At 41.6% G+C, this 17,568-nt stretch overlaps 1 protein-coding gene across 12 annotated transcripts in view; it reads right to left on the reverse strand.

The window, feature by feature from the left end:
* The window catches only part of DOCK7 (dedicator of cytokinesis 7), a 157,008-nt gene that overhangs the window by 102,019 nt on the left and 37,421 nt on the right, over positions 1-17,568 (reverse strand). For all 12 annotated transcript variants that reach the window (XR_013544958.1, XR_013544959.1, XM_072997730.2 and 9 more), the window contains exons 7-10: positions 16,799-16,884; positions 8,308-8,374; positions 6,941-7,090; positions 1,724-1,804 (exon numbers count right to left, since the gene is read on the reverse strand). Coding sequence is in view for 10 of the 12 variants with exons in the window: in XM_072997730.2 (XP_072853831.1) it covers positions 1,724-1,804; positions 6,941-7,090; positions 8,308-8,374; positions 16,799-16,884 (384 nt within the window). In the remaining 2 variants the exon portion in view is untranslated. The remainder of the gene's footprint in view (positions 1-1,723; positions 1,805-6,940; positions 7,091-8,307; positions 8,375-16,798; positions 16,885-17,568) is intronic.

A 17,568-nucleotide genomic window follows, 5' to 3' on the forward strand; every position in this document is an offset into this window, starting at 1 on the left:
TCTATGGGGCATTCAACAATTAAAACAGTTTTTTTTTAATATGGAGCAAAGAACACGATTATCCCTGATAGAAAGTTAGTGGAGAAAAAACATAAGAAGCACAATTTGCTGAAATGTTCCATGACGGTCACAAGAGATCTGTTCTTACATTAATTAAAGACCTTTTCTGCTATTCTGCTGAGTACTGCAATAAACCTTTAAAACCTCCTTTTAAGGTGTTTTAAACATGGGTCGCAGTATGAAGGCAGCTGCCTGTGGGTAAAAGTGACAATTGCAAAGTGTGCAAATGGGGTGATAATAGAACTCCAGGGAATTCTCAAAGTATCTCTAAATTATTACAGGGTGCTAGATAGCAGCAGGAGAGATAATCTTCCACTACCAAATAAATGGAAAAAGAAAAGCAGGATCAGATTACCATTGCTACTTATTTAAAAGTTCTTGCAGTGTAGTCCTATGCAAAGAGCTCAGACAAATTAACAAAATATCTTCAATTTCATTCCCATAAAAAGTTTGGACAGATATGGTATAGCTGAGAGATAGCTGGCCCTTTATATCAACAAGAAGAAAACCTATGGTTTATTTGAATGAGAATAAGTGCTACACCTGCACACCCTTCACTCTTCTTTCATGTGACACTTATAATGCTAGGATCTATTAAACTACATTTTCTCATCACATTCAAACCAAGAAACGGTCATTTCCAGAATACAAACCAAGAGATGACATTGGTTTTAATGAAACTGAGAATAGTAGTTTAACAAACTCCAGGTGTTCTTTGGCTGCAGTGCACAAAAGAAGAAAAAAGAGAGGGATAAGAAGTTATTCTTGATTTAAAAGGGCCACAGATTGTTGTGTTATTCTTGAGCTAAACTTATTTTCTGAAAAACACCTGGCAGAATGCTCCAGTCTCCATGGTCACTGGGGGCTTCCTAAGGGTGTCGTCGTCGTCATCATCATCATCATCATCATCATCATCATCATCATCATCATAACAATGACAACGACAATGACAATCATAATGATGATGATGATGATGATGATGATGATGATGATGATGATGATGATATTTCTGGCTCAAGAGTTATGTGAGCAAGCCCAAGGTAAATGACTCTGACACTTGATAATATACTGTTGGAAGAAATCACTTCACTTTGTAGTCCCCTATTTGCTTACTTCCACAGAAAACCAGTCTGTCACTACAACCAAACGATTGTACATTCCTCTCAAAGCAAAATCTGAACCAACTGTCTGATTGCGCTACCTGATTCTGGCCTAGAGGTCAAGTGCACACCACCACTGGGTGCTTCAGACGTGATGACAAACCACATTTGGCTACAACAGATGAAGGCCCAGAGGGTGCAAGGCAAGGTGTCAAATCTAGACCACCCTTGTGACTTCCTATGGTTTCAGCAAGTTACACATATGGGGTTGTATGCAGCAGCGATCACCCTGCTGACAGAAGACATCTCCTAGCAGAATGGGAAGATTTTGTCAACAGCTTCCGACTTCCTCACCTTAAAATCTGCTCTAAAGGGTTGAGGGAACCTCTTTTCCCACTCTACTGAAAAACCCCTTCTGGTAGTAGAGTGCCCACCCACTGAATACAGCCTAAGAACATGTTCACTGCACCACACTGTTCACCACACTATACTGACTAAGGAAGGCAGTTCTGGTAAAAACAAAGTCCCCCAATGGGTGTCCAAAACTAGAGAAAACTACTTACCTTTGCAGTATCTGCTTCTTTTAAAATCATATACGGCTCTGCACACTCCCCAATATCTCCCTGCTGCAATACCTTTTCCAGCTGTGGGGTTGGGGGGGGAGAAGAAAAAACAGATAACCATGAAGATGGAGGCACATAAAACATAAATACAGAAATGAGCAGACTGATTACTATGGAATATGTTTTTATCTCCTTACTCAAGCCCACAATCAACAAGTACAAGCAATATATATACATATATTGAACATACAAAGAGAAAGAGAGGTTTTAGCCAAGTATATACTTGGAAGCACATGCTAGTTTGTTTCTCAGTCACAAATAAAAGATCCATTCAGCTTTGCTCAGGAAGAGCTCAGACCACAGATTTTAATTCACTATGTCGGTTCTCTGGAAATCCATCCCAAGGAAGCCTCCCCAGCTATACATTGCATTCCTCCCTCAGTGTGTTTGTTGCTTTTCCACATAGAGACTTCTGAGACTTTTTGGGCTGAGACTCACAGAATAGATTAGCAGATATTTGGATTTAGCTTGATTTGGACTGACTGTTGTTTTGATGTTTCTTCACTTGTAAAAAGCTTGAAATATAGTTTTATATGTCAAAAAATAAATGATGATAACTATTACCAGCAACTTCAAACTGGAAGAGAGCCTTCAGAAGTTTGGTCATTTAAAAGTTCACTTAGATTTCTTTCATTCCTATGTTATACTTGTTGAACCGTCTTTTCTCAATGTCATCTACCCGCACCATCAGGTCTACCGTTCTTCTGGGTGGCCACCCCAAGGGAGGCAAAGAAATCCTCTGAACCAGAGACTTCTTTGTGGTGGCACCAACACGCTGGGACCAACTCCAGTGGAGCTATGCCCACCTCCCTCCCAACGTTCAAAAGGTAACTGAAAATATTTCTTTTCAGAGAGAACATTCTCAGTTACCCACCTGGGTTTTTCATATGCCTCACATTCTGCTTGTAAGTTATAATTTGCACATCTTGAGCTTGTTATTGATTATGTATTTTATTTTAACTTCATGTTGTTTGCTTTATCTTGCCAGAATACAGTACTGCATGCACTATTGGGACGGTATATACCGTATTTTTTGCACCATAAGACGCACTTTTTCTTCCAAAACAAGTGGGGGGAGAAGTGTATGCGTCTTATGGAGCAAATACTGTCCCCTCCACGCCACCATCGCTGGCTTCCGAGGCCACCGGAGGCCTCAGCAGGCCCCGTGGGGGTCTCCCCCTGCCACCATCGCTCACTTCCGAGGCCTCAGCAGGCCCTGTGGGGGCCTCCCCCAGGCACCATTGCTGGCTTCCGAGGGCTCCGGAGGCCTCAGCAGGCAATGTGGGGGCCTCCCCCCACCACCATCGCTTGCTTCCAAGGCCTCTGGAGGCCTCAGCAGGCCCCATGGGGGCCTCCCCCTGCCACCATCGCTCACTTCCGAGGCCTCCGGAGGCCTCAGCAGGCCCCGTGGGGGCCTCCCCCTGCCACCATCGCTCACTTCCGAGGCCTCAGCAGGCCCCGTGGGGGCCTCCCCCAGGCACCATCGCTGGCTTCCGAGGCCTCCGGAGGCCTCAGCAGGCCCCGTGGGGGCCTCCCCCAGGCACCATCGCTCGCTTCCGAGGCCTCTGGAGGCCTCAGCAGGCCCCGTGGGGGCCTCCCCCAGGCACCATCGCTCGCTTCCGAGGCCTCCGGAGGCCTTAGCAGGCCCCGTGGGGGTCCCCCACCACCACCATCTTATAAAATAGGGGAAACAAAACAAAACCAGATTGGGATGCAAAAGAGAAGAAACTTGGCCCTTTCAAAGATATCAATGTTAGCTGCAGCAAACAAAAAGCAAAAAGGGAAAAAGCATTAAAAAAAAGCAATGTTTCCCAATTCTAACTACATTAATATCTCCGTTCAGCCTAGTCTAGCAAAGTGATGTAAACACAGAAGTGGGTTTTGTGTGCATCCTTCTTGATTGCTATGGAAAAGGATGTTGCACATGCAATTTCTGAAGCTGGGTCCCTGTATTCAGTATAGATGTGCGCTAGCAAAACTGAAAAGATCAAACAATAGGTGAGGACTTCCAAATTTGTCACTGCTGATTGTATCTGGGGAACAGGACCAAATCTACCATTAGGCAGAATGAGACAACAAGAGGCAGATGATAAGAGGAGGCAACAAGATATGGGTCCCCTATGGGGATAAAGGTAGCATATAAATAATATATAAGTCAATCTATTGGTGGTGGGGAGGATGTGCCCTAGATGTGTATGGAGGTATAGTATAGGATAGTGGCTCTTAACCTGGGTGATATCGCCCCCCCCCCGGGGACGATTTCATTTTTCAAGGGGGCGATGGAACAAAAAGGGCCAACGCAGGGGCAAAATAACATAAGGGGGGGCGATATAGCAAGCCAAACCTGAGAAGGCGGCTACAGCCGTGGTGCTGGCAACGGATCCAGCAGGTGGATCCAGAGCAGCTGGTGCTGGCAGAGGATTCAGTGCCGCCGCCGTGCCACTATTATGTTGGGGTAGGGGGGCGATGATAACTTCCTCAATGGCTCAAGAGGGCAATTCTTTCAAAAAGGTTAAGAACCACTAGTATAGGGCACAGTCCCAATGTCACTGATGAAGAGTCATCTTCCAGCTCAGCTAGCTTTTGGAAATGTAGCTGGTGCCATTTTTGTTTGCCTCAGGTAGCTGCCTTGCAGCAGCTTCACTGGAGAGGAAGGAGATATCAATTCAGGCTAACTTCTCTTTCCCCTAGCACAGAGTGTCATTGAACCCAGGTCCACCCACCGCAAAACCAGAGGTGATTGTTTATTGTTGCTGGACAACTGGAATACAACCCTAGATCAAAGCTAGTACAAGTGCACTTTGGAAGCCAAAGCATTTCTAAAAATTATTCTTCACATTGTCAAATTCTGATTTGGGTCCAAAGTAGACATGTGGCTAACTAGGAGGAAAAACGACTTTAAAACCATCACGACTGGCAAAATGTACATGAGCAATCCCCATATGTGACATATTACAAGGTATTTTTCTGGCTTATTTACCTTGCTCATGTCCTTTTCCTTTTCACAGACCAAAATCTGAGTACCATTTTCTGCAAATGGCTGGTAGCTAGGCTCATCTCATTGGGTTTACAAGCATTAATGTGTCAAGGAAAGCTTTTATAGTTAGACACCGGTCTCAGCTGCATGGTGTTAATCTTTTTCTTTCATCTTGTAAAAATCAAGTACTGTGAATATATGCAGATTCTGACTTCAAAAACTATGCAATGAGACGTGTGCAAGATTTGAGAATACAATCTCCTTTTAACGCTACTGCCAATGAGCCTTCCCTCTTGCTTGGGCAATCTGGAACAATGTAATGTGAATCTCAATCTTAGCATATTTCCCAGGGCATTAGAAGTTCTTTTGAAAGATCTCTATTACATTTTGACTCTCCTGAGTGGTTATCCTAGGTTAAAGTACTGCTCTATTCGCCCAGCAACTTTCTGAGGTTTGGTAATGTCTCAACAGTATGGCAAGAAATTTTTAAGCAAATGTTGTTTATCAAACAGTTTGTCTCCAACCAGAGACATACAAACAATCAAACTTATTTCTTAGAACTGGAAGAGAGAAAAAAAAAACCAAAACAACATCATGGGACAAAACTTTCTTCTCTCAGCAGAAAATGTCAGGGCCCAGTCCACGAAGCGGATCAAAAGAGGCAAGCTAGAATTCGGTTTTATGAAGATGTATTTTTCTTTTAGCTGCATCTATCAAAGGAGGCTAAAATTAACAAAAATGGCACAAGTCACGTGCATGCAGAGGGAATTATTCCTTCAATTATTGTTAGGAGAGTAACCATAGAAACCATAGCATATTGCCATTCCAGGACCCGTATGTGCCAGGAAATTTCAGGAAGGTTTAAAATTCAACATTTTAGTATTTCTACCATCAACTTGCTACATCCAGGATGAATGTACGATGATATAAAGATACTTGCTGTTTTTATTTAATTAGTCACAAAATGGCTGAAATCATGTTATGTAGCTCCGCCTGCAAAAATGGAATGACAGCAGCAGCAGCAGCCTGCAGCTGTTAAAAAGCTTCCTTTTGAGATTTCTGGTGCGCATGGGATGCACACATGCCAATAAAGCTGCATGCACTCTGAAACCACAGAAGGAAACTTTTAATCAGTGCCAATCTGCCACTGCTGTTATGTAGATAGGCCCCACCAAGCAGGATTCTGGCCATTATGTTGTGTTTCTATTTGTGTTTTGCTTACAGTAAAGGGAATCAAAGATTCAACCCTTTCCTTTCCCTTTTCCCTTTTCCCTTTTCCCTTTTCCCTTTTCCCTTTTCCCTTTTCCCTTTTCCCTTTTCCCTTTTCCCTTTTCCCTTTTCCCTTTTCCCTTTTCCCTTTTCCCTTTTCCCTTTTCCCTTTTCCCTTTTCCCTTTTCCCTTTCCTTCCTTCCTTCCTTCCTTCCTTCCTTCCTTCCTTCCTTCCTTCCTTCCTTCCTTCCTTCCTTCCTTCCTTCCTTCCTTCCTTCCTTCCTTCCTTCCTTCCTTCCACTAATCTATTTCCATCTGTCCAACATTCATCTTCCATGGACCAAGACTTAGCCACACTCAGACCAGACTGCATAAAATCAATAGCCTTTCTATAAGAAAGTAGTAACATCCACCCTACTGATTTCTACTGATGTTCACCAAGTCTGAATCCATGCACTGGAAAATTGTTGGCCATCATAACATCCTGCAGGAATGTGGCCCCCACAACATCCTAAAAAAATAACTTACATAGGTTAATAAGGCACTCTGCCATATAATTTGAAAAAAATACAGTATATAAGTATTTAACAGCTAAAATCCTGCTGGCACACTCCACATGCAGGAGGCTAACGACTTCATGAGCTGGAGCTTTTGATCGCAAATTACAAGTTTCCAATTCCAGCCCCCTCCTCCACCTCTGAAGCTCCCTAAGGAGCCCTTTGTTCTGCTGCTCTCAGGGTGGGGTGGGGTCTTTAATGTCCAACAATCACAGCTTTTCTGTCCTGAGGTCCCCAAAGGCTTTCCCAGAATGCGAGGGAGCCCTGGAACCCAGGGAGTGGGTCAGAAATGTTTAATTACCGATAAAAAGGCCACCGCTGATGATGTCATCAGACTGGCATGAATTAATGGAGCTACACCAACAAGATTTTGCGGGGGAAGGTGTTAAAATAAGAAACCCCACAGTATCTTACCTTAATTACGAGGAAGACGTCTTGTGACGGGTATGTTATAGAAAAGATGGCTGACCGGGCCAATGTGGATATGGCAGCAGGTGGGACATGAGGACGTAACATGCTTTTCATTTGCTCAGAATTCAAATCAAAGTAGAAATTCTCTGAAATCTGAAAGAAAATGCTAGCTAGGTTTTTTTTGTATATATAAAAATCTCCCAAATCTTCACTAAATATAAAATGTTGGAATGTTACAGTAATTCACATTGCATATGCCAGCTAAGGATACCTATTTGTAGCAGACAAAAAAATAACAAGTATCACACAGAGAGAGCAAGAAATAGAGATGCTTTTATACTGCTCATTTAATATCAGGCCATATATACGTGTCCTAACACACCTTATTATGCCTGTTTAAAAACATGCCACCAAAATAATACATGTATAAGTATAAATCTATACTCATGATGCTGTAGAGAAGCCTACTTTGCCAAACAAATGAACTAAGCTAATAGTGAAGTTGTTATGCAAGTTAAATTCATCCATGAGAACTATGGATATTCCCATAAAGATCCCTGGATTCTTTTCCACTGGAACTGCAAATAACTGCAATAAACCGGAAGCTGATTGTCTGGAACCAAGTTGACATCTTCAGAAGCAAAATATTTTAGAGGATGCTAGAATGTTTCCCTCTGGCTATATGGACAGCCTTCTTACTGATGGAGATTTGCAGTGGTGACAAGTATAATGTTTGCAAAAGTTTCTTCCTGACACAAATCTATGCATGTACACTCTATGCTTAATTTAAAAATATTGGGGGATACAAGGTCATAAATGATGCAATAATGCAATCTATTTCAAAGCATTTTTATTTCATTGCTCAAAATTAATGAAATTGGATAGGGCAGGACCAGCAATTAATTTCAAATGTTAGAGTACGGAAAACCTAGACTGATTTCTTTTTCCTAATGGTAAGAGATGTATATAAATCAGGCCTTGCTTGCATCTTCTGTAATGCCTATCTGCTGACAGAACTCCAAACACAAGTGAAGCACCAAACCATATTCAAACCCTCTTGTGGGTTAAAAGAGTTGTAAAATGGTTTATTGGGCTGGCCAAGCTGGGAGCGTCTACCAACAGATGGAAGTAAACCTCTTGCCTAACAAGGTCTTAGTTCCAGGATCAAACAGTGGCAGAAAACTGAAATAAATTATGAACAGCTCAGGTAAGTGATCTGCATTCCCACTGATCTAAGGTGGGAGAAATTCAGATCCAATATTCCAGTGAAATGCTGCAAGTGTAATGCAGAAAAATTCTATTATTCCCTACAACTGAGCCGACAGTTCGTGCTGCACACAAAGGAAGTCTCCAGCAAAATTATTACTGACCTTTTTCTTTTCCTTAACATCATACAATGCCAAACTGGCAAAAATTGGCTCAATTTCAATTTCAAATCTATGAAGAAAGAGAAAAATATTGATTTATATATATACCTTGCAACTGAAAGTATTAACCATAATCACAGAATAGCAATTCTATTTCACCCATGACAGAGTATCCTGACAGCTGAGTGGTTCGGATAAGTTAAGGATGCTTCATAACTAACAGCTCTCTGAACACAGTGGCCAAAATCCTGGAGGCATGAACAGGAAACTACAGAAAACAAAACTATGAATGGTGCAAAACCAGTAGAAGAGGAACATAAAATAAACAGAGCAATGATGCCTCTTTAAGAAAGTGTGCAAAATCCTGTTGGCATTAAGCTAGGTTTTATCTTGAGTACTGTGTCCAGTTCTGAACACTGAACTTTTAGAAGGATGCAGATGAACTGGTTCAGAGGAAGGCAACAAGGATCATTAAGGAATTGGGAACCATGCCTTATAAGGAAAGAATGAAATATCTGGGCATGTTTAGTCATGAGAAAAAAAGAGGAAAAATATGTTAGCACCCTTCAAATATCTGAAATGTTATCGTATGGAGGCACAGTCAGTATCTGTTTTCAACCATTCCAGAGTGCAGGACATGTAAAAATGGGCTCCAGTTACAGGAAGCTAGATTTTGGTTGAACATCAGCAAAAACTTTCTGTTAGAACAAGTACAACAGTGCAAGCAACTACCTTGGGAGGTGGTGAGTGGTCTAAAACTAGAGGCATTCAACAGAAACCTAGAGAGCCACTTATCACATAAAAATTAACTTGGGGATTCCTGCACTGAGCAGGAGGTTGGACTCAATGGCCTTAGAGGTTCCTTCCAACTCCATGATACTACTCATTTAAATCAAATATTGCCAGTGCTGGCTGATGATTTCATCTGGCTCTGCAGCATAACTTTACGCCAACAGGATTTTCCCCACTGTCTAAATGGGGCATCATTGCTCCATTTATGTTATGTCCCTCTTCCATTGACAATACTGTACACTGTTCATTCTTCAGTTTTAAGTAACTTCCTGTTCATGCCTCCAGACTCTAGAACACCCCGCACTGTCTAAAATACCCCACATAGTCACCAGATTCACATGACAAAATAAGCCAAAATTCTTATCATTTACATGTTTGCATTCTTGTCTCCTGCTGCCACTAGGACTTAACACTTAGATGGTCAATCCAGAATCATCATTGGCCCCAAGCAATAAGTCAGTCATTGTTTCTATTAGCCTTTTCTTTCTCACATACTCTCCTTTAATCCCTTAACTTGATCTTCAATTTATGACCCCATTAAACACCATCTGTTTCTTCATATGGGGAGAATTCCCATTCAGTTCTGCATGGCCTCTTGAGGGTGTATCAGAATTTTAAAGGAGGCATTTACAGTCTGAAAAAGCGTATTTTAAATAGTAATTTAAAAATTGCACATTAAGGAGAGTCTTCTGTACTTACTGCTTCCTTAGTATGCATCTTATTGTATCATCCTATAAACCTATCTGGCTATCTGAGAGGGTTTTTTAAAATGCATCATTGTGTTATGTTGTTTTTAAATGTGTTTTTATTATTGATTTTACTTACTGTTTTAAATATAATATCTGTTTAATTCTTTTTAAATATTTATATACTTACTGTTTTTAGCTTTTAAATATTGTCTTTTTAATGATGTAAGCCACCTTAAAAAGAAAGGTGGGGTAAAACATTTTAAATAAAGTACACTTTAATGCGAAAAAATAAAATAAAACATGAAAGGCTGAAGATTTATTCCTTTTTTCCCCCTGAAATATTTCAATACACATTTAACAAATGTTTTACTGAATATTTTAATAATTTTTTAAAATAAATGTTTATATTTTAATAAAGTTTTGAATAATATTTTAATCTTTTTTCAAAGTTTACAAATGCTTTAATTTGCTTTTAGTTGTAATAAAGCCTTTCCCCCTTTTTTTAAGGATTTGGGAAGGAATGTTTGAAGGGATTATGAAATGTTCACCAAAAGAAGACTCGTGTTTAAGAGGTTGAGAAATGCTATCCTAGACCTTGGCTCAAATGAGGAACTTGATATAACACCCTGATCAACTTCTGAAAATCTGCTACTGCTACTTGTGTCTCCTAGAGTCTAATCCTTTAAATACCTATATCTGTCACAAGGGCCTGATCCTGGCCCTAATCAATGAGACTGGCTGCAGTGTCCCCTGTTTAAATCTCACACACTGATGTAACAACTCTTAAAGCAACAAGCTGTCATCCCACTTAACTGCATATCAACAGCTCAGTGGTTTTTGTATACTGCAATTCAAACCTTTTAAATCTGGTCCATACATGATCATCCTTTAATGGGATCAAGTTCACAACCTTAATCATACTTGCTTATAGGTAGCTTCCAGTAAAATCAGTGGGAGAAGTTGGATGTTCAGTAGTGAGGTATCAATGGCTCTGGACACGAAACTGTCCCAAAGTCCCATAAGCCCATTATGTGCAAATACATTGAGCTGAAATCAATGGACCTTCTACACTAATGCATTTAGAACCAAGATATTCTAACAAATAGACTTATCTAGTTTAAAAGCTGCTATGAAAGGCTAGCAACTGTGGATTTACTTATGTTACTCTGAATCCATGAAAACTGATCCACTGTATTTTGCATAAATAAGATAAAGAGAGGTTACTTACCTGTAAAACCATGGTTCTTCTAGTGGTTCTCTGTGAATTCACACAACTGGGTTGTTCTGCGCCTGCGCAGGACCTCTCTGAAGTTTCTAGAGCTTAAAGACATGTGATTAGTGGGACGTTCCCCCATGGAGCACATGCTCCGCCCCCCAGAAGTCCCCTCAGTTCCCAAAAAAGTCGGCTGGTATCAAAGAGCTATATAAGAGGACAACGTGACGGACAGAGGGGAGGCCGGGCGGGATGTGTGAATTCACAAAGGACCACTAGAAGAGCCATGGTTACAGGTAAGTAACCTCTCTTTCTTCTTCGTGGCCTCTGTGAATGCACACAGTTGGGTGACTGGCAAGCTCACTTACTGGATGGCAGGACGTCACAGTAGAAAGGAAGTCAATACAGCTCTGCCAAAAGCAGCATCTTTGTTTGCCCAGACATCCAAATGGTAATGTGTGACAAACGTTGATGGATTGGACCACGTAGCTGCATGGCAGATATGAGGGATTTCTATTCCCCGTGGGAAGGCAGTGGAGGTAAACAGTGCTCTAGTCAAGTGAACCTTCAAAGGTTCAGTTGGTGTTTTGCCTGCCAGTTCATATGCCAGTGAAACTGTTTGAACAATCCACCTAGCCAGTGTTTGAGGAGAAGCTGGTGAACCTTTATTAGGGCCATGAAAACATAGGAGGAGCCTTGATGCTTTCCTAAACCTTTTGGTTCTGTCAATGTAAAAGGCCAAGGACCATTTAACGTCAAGCATGTGGAGCATGCACTTGAGAGGTGTAGAGGGAGATAAAAATAGGCTAGACAGTATTATAGGTTGATTAAGATGAAAATCAGATATGACCTTAGGTAAGAATGAAACATCTGGGTATAGAGTGACCTTGTCTGGATGGAACTGCAGAAAAGGTGGATCATTTAAGAGCTGCCAGTTCGCTAGTATGTTTAGTTGACATTATGGCTACTAAGAGTGATGTTTTCAAGGAAAGCAGTTTGAGGTTAGTAGTAGCCATCAGTTCAAAGGGAGGTCGGGTTAATGCATTGAGGACAAGCTGTAACGACCATTGGGGAAGAGAAGATTGACATGGAGGGCGGATATTGCGAAGTCCCTTAAGGAATCTTTCAAAGTTGGATGGGAGAAAAGTTTAGCTGCTTCCGAATGAGATGGTTGGTGCGCAACAACTGCAGCAATATAAACTTTCAAAGCAGAATGGGCCAATCCAAGATGAAAAAGATGGAGTATAAAGGTAAGTAGAATGAAAATGGTACCACATGTAAGTTTTTAGAATTGACAAAGGAGAGGAATGCTCTCCATTTATGTTGGTAAAGGATCTTCGTTGATGGTTTTCGAGTCCTGTCAAGTATATCCCTTATTGCAGGAGAATCCTCCACACCGTCAGTTTCAGAGATTCGAGATCGGGATGGTAAATGAACCCGTTGTCCTGCTTGAGGAGGTTGGGGATGGACGGAAGATGGAGGAGGTCGCTCAACATCGACCTCAGTTGGGTGAACCTTGGCTGTCATGGGCACCATGGGGCAATAAGGATTGCATCCGATTGAAACTGCTGAAGCCGAATGATAATGCATTGTATCAGTGGGATAGGCGGGAATAGGTAGAAGAGTTCGCTGTCCCATCTTATCATGAAGGAGTCTCTGAGAGAGCCTCTGCCGATACCGGCGCGGGAACAATATAGTTGCCACTTAGTATTGTTCTTGGTAGCAAAAACATTGACGGAAGAAGTCCCCCATCGATGATAAAGAAGGGCGAAGAGTTCGTCTCCAGAGACCACTTGTGCTTCCTTGTGGTACGGCGACTGAGATGGTCTGCAAGTAGATTGTCATCCATAGCAATATGCACTGCTACTGGGAAGATGTGGTGAAGGTAGCACCATTCCCAGAGCTCGACAGCTAGGCACAGTAAGGAAAGGGAATATGTACTGCCCTGCTTGTTGACATAATAAAGAGCTGTCGTATTGTCCCTAGCAAGTTGGGCTGCATGTCCTGCAATGATGGGTCGGAAGGCGTGGAAAGCTTTGATAATAGCTAAGAGCTCTAGGTGGTTTGTTGTGTAATGACTGCTCTTGTTTGTCCAGTCCAGAGTCCATGGATCCTGTGATGCCGACAGTGGGCGCCCCATCCCAACGGACTGGCATCTGTGGTAACCTGTAATGTGAGCTCGAGAGGGGAGAAGGGTCTTCCAACAAGATGTGGGAGAAATGTCTACCATGTAAGTTGTTGGGTTAGTTCACTTGTGACCCTGAGGCATCTAGATGGATGATGTGTCATGGGGTCGAATAGGGAGAGGTACCATGACTGAAGAGATCTCATCTTTAACCTGGCATGCTGGATAACGACAGTAGTGGAAGCCATGAGCCCAAGGAGGTGTTGGGCTTTATGAGCTGATACTGAAGCATGAGGTCAGAACGGTTGTATAGCCCTTCTGAGTTTGATTATTCTCTTGTAAGGGAGAAAGGTTCTGGCTTGTAGGGAATTGAAATACACCCCTATATAGGTGGCTGTCTGTGATGGTTTGAGATGGGATTTGGCATGGTTCACCTTGAGAGCAAGGTCTTGAAGAGTGTCGAGAGTAACTTGGGTAGCTCTAACGGCATCATGGTAGGAAGCAGAGATTATTAGCCAGTCATCTATATAAGGGAATATAGTGATTCCCTGAAGGCGGAGGTAGGCAACAACTGGTGCCATACACTTGGTGAAGGTCCTCAGTGCCATGGAGAGTCCACATAGAAGAGAACAGAAATAAGGATCATATTGTTGGTAATATCGATCTCTGAGATCTTCTTGTGGTTGATACCGAGAAGATTCTGGGTAGTAATAGTAATCTCTGTGTGTAGAGTCATACTGCACTGGTGACAAGTGTCATCTCTTTGCCCAATGTTTTCGAGGGGAGTGATGAGACAAGTCTGAGCCCGAGATGTGAATCGGAATTGCCCGCCCTGATGACACAGGACTTGAATGGGCCAAGGTGTGGCTTGAGTGAATGTCAGCCGGAGAGAGGCCAATACTTGGCAACAAACTACCAGTGGAAGCTGGAGCCTGGACCGGAGGCAGAGGTGGTTCATCTCTTTCTCAATCCCAAGGTGTCTCTAGATCTTTCCTCCAAAATTGGGGATGGAAGTGTCAATTGGGGTGGTTGAATCTGAGTAGATTTCTTAGGGTTTTGTTTTGTTTTTTTTTGAAGTAATATTTTTTTTTCTTTTTAGATGATTCAGTTGATGGAGCTGAGGTCCTCAATGTCAGTTTCTACTTCAGTCTCGAGGCAGACTTTGACTTCTCCACTTGGTGAGAAGGAGGGAAGATGGGGGGGAAAGGGGGGAATCAGCAAAAATGGGGGGAAAGACAAAAAAACCCTGAATCGAATCAAAAGTAGAACAAATCATTTAGAAGGGAAATGTCCAACAAAAAAGTGATTGAAATACAGAAGAAGCAACTACTGATCGCAGTAAATGCTCAATCGCTCTAGCTCTCTCCGAAATAGGTCTAACCTAAGCGGCGGCTAAAAGGAACTGAGGGGACTTCTGGTGGGCGGAGCATGCGCTCCACGGGGGAATGTCCCACTAATCACATGTCTTTAAGCTCTAGAAACTTCCGAGAGGTCCTGAGCAGGCACAGAACAGCCCAATTGTGTGCATTCAGGGGCCACAAAGAAGAATCAAGTTTCTATTGCTCATAGTAAAGAACAAAAAAGAGAGCCGTTCATCTCAAAATTGGCCCCTCTTCTACCACTAAGCATATCTGCTAATAATCAATAAATAGTATTCTGCTCATAAGAGCCCAGCATATCACTTCTGAACATTTGCACTTGAAAGTAATCCCCTCTGATTTCATTTTGACTTTTCTGAATCATTCAAATCTCGAAGGGAATTATTTTTCTTTTCCATCTTGAAGAATATACTATCACATACTATTCACTGCTGTCTATTTCTACTAGTGTGTTGCTTTGTTGTTGTTGTTTTTAAACTGATATCATAATACTGCATTTTTATGTAATTTCACACATTATTGCCTGTTTCAAAGGGAAGTAACAGAATATTCTTCTTTCCCTAGAGTTTGGCCACATATGATTTTTAATATTATACTCTTATTTGTCTATCTAGGCAACTAATTCCATCCTGGAATTAAACAACCCAGTAAAATACATGTGAATTTTGTACATTAAAGGCAAACATAATTTATCTGGATCAAATATAAAACAGACTTCTGTAAAAAGATAATCTCAACTGCAGTTATTCCTTTTCTATACAGCCATTCACTGTGGGAGAGATCTAACACCGCATAATGCAGCACCCTCTAAAAGAAAAGGCCACACAACTGTATGGATTAGTATCAGGACGTAAAGTGGTTTCCCTCTAGGAGACAAGTCCGTCGTATATCTCACTTATGAGAGGTGCTCTGGTCTAAGCGGAGCTCCCTAACAAGAAGGGTTGACCTAACTGAGGACACACAAGATGAATACAGCCATGTGGAAAATCAGTTTTGTGCTTTATTTCTCTAAGGGAAAACCACTAAAATTTTACCTCATATTATTAGAGAAGAGTTACAGGCAATGAACCAACCGCAGGTAACCCTACATTCAGAAGCTCCACTTCATTAAACTTGTATAACAGGTTTCTCTACTCCTCAGTGAAAAGGCTTTAGTAACTGCCTCAAGACTGAAAAAGACCGCCATGGCTTTGCAGGCACAGCCTTGGTTTACCTTATCCAGGGTCTGACTCACACTGTAAAGCTTCATCTTAAAAAGATTACAATGGTAAAGGTGTTTGTTTGTTTGTTAAGCCAATTCCCCTGAGCTCATGGGACAAAAATCAAATACAAACAAAAGGGGAAACTTTTAAAATGAAGTAAGACAAAAACACAGGCATTTAAACTCAGTTTGATTTTTTAAAAATTATAGGGATGAAATTTTCAATACTATATCTTGCAAAGTTTAAATCTTTCAAGTGGAACTATAACTTGCTGCAGACAACCACATATAGAAAACAAAAAAAAACATATAGGCATGTATTATGAGAAATAAACAATTAAATTTCCTCTTCCCATCTTCTCTACACATAATCTTACAGGAATTGGGAGAATAGGGCCCTCCCTCCACATCTTTTTGAGTTGTACCCCCATCATCCCTCATGACTGGTCATACTGGCAGCATCTGTACACTAAGAGCATCCTACCCTTGTTCTATCTTCCGTACCCAAATAAGGCCTTGCATCATCTTGACTGCACTTTCATGCATAAAAGAAATGGGCACCAAAGTAAAGATTGCTGGTTGCCAACTGTGCAGGCCATTGTACAGGCTTCCTGAAATAGGATGAATCAATACTTCGATGAATAGGATGACTACTTTGATTCATCCTATTCATCATTTTCTTTGGTGGGTCTCCATTGTTCTCAATTATTTCTCTCTCTCTCTCTCTCTCTCTCTCTCTCTCTCTTTATTATTAGTTGGAAAAGGTGAGTGGGACAGAGCAAACACTTTCCAGCATCACCACAGATATTTAAATATTTGGATAAAACAATGGTGCTTGTGTCTGTTACACCCATAGAAACCCAGAGCTGCATCTGAGCAATTTATGTGCAAAACTTGAAAAAGCTTACACAGACAAGATCTAGAGGCATAAAGTATCCTGGTATCTGGATGCATTTCTCTCTCTCTCTCTCCCTCTCCCTCTCAATGTAAATAACGGATCTTTTTCTTACATGCTACAGAGACATGAATAAGTGGAAATGTATGGAAAAACAAAATCTGGCACCATGAAAGTCCCATGGTTAAACCACTACTTACTTTAAAGACAAACACTTCACAAGCAGCCTCTGGCCAAAATGTTCTTTGGGGATTTCAGGGATGCTCAGCCTTTCTATTGGTTCTTCCTAGAATCGGGCAGAAACTCAGTGAGTAATTCACCCACTATTTCCATACAACAAAGTGTATTGTTAAATGTCTAAAGAAGGTAGAAAATGTCCCCTCCCTACGGAACACAACTAAGACATAAATACAATTTAATCTTCAAGGCTTAACAGCATGAGACATTTACTGTAACTATAAATAAGAGTGAAGGGATTTAAGTTAGCGTAGCTTTGTAATAACAGATTGGAGGTCTGTAGAGAAAAATGCCTTTAAAAGCCATGCCCGCAGATCTGGCTTAATTGCATGCTACTTGAGGCAACTTTTGCAGCAGTCCTACAGACACAAACCTGCCTCTCTCTGCATTTCCTACAAGAGATTTTTAAGACTCCACAGTTTGCAGAATACTACTAGGCAACACTGATCAAGAGTAATTTGAGAGTGTCTCCTGGCTCTTTTTCTGGGCCACACCAGTCTTATTTACTGCTACTGCCACTGCCACCTGTAAACATGTGCCACTGAGGGGGGGGTGGCTTTTTCAACCATCCCTTACCAGCTAGCAGGGAAGGAGACACTCTGTCTTGCCAGTCTGCAGGTTTCTATGCTCTGGAAGGGACTACAGGTCAACAGGTGACCTGCGTGAAGGCAGTCATGCAGTATTTCACTGGATTCAATGTGTTCGATGAGAATAATGCCATGCCTGAATCTGG

The sequence above is a fragment of the Pogona vitticeps genome, chromosome 4, assembly GCF_051106095.1.
Source record: "Pogona vitticeps strain Pit_001003342236 chromosome 4, PviZW2.1, whole genome shotgun sequence".
NCBI classification, from domain to species: Eukaryota; Metazoa; Chordata; class Lepidosauria; order Squamata; family Agamidae; genus Pogona; species Pogona vitticeps.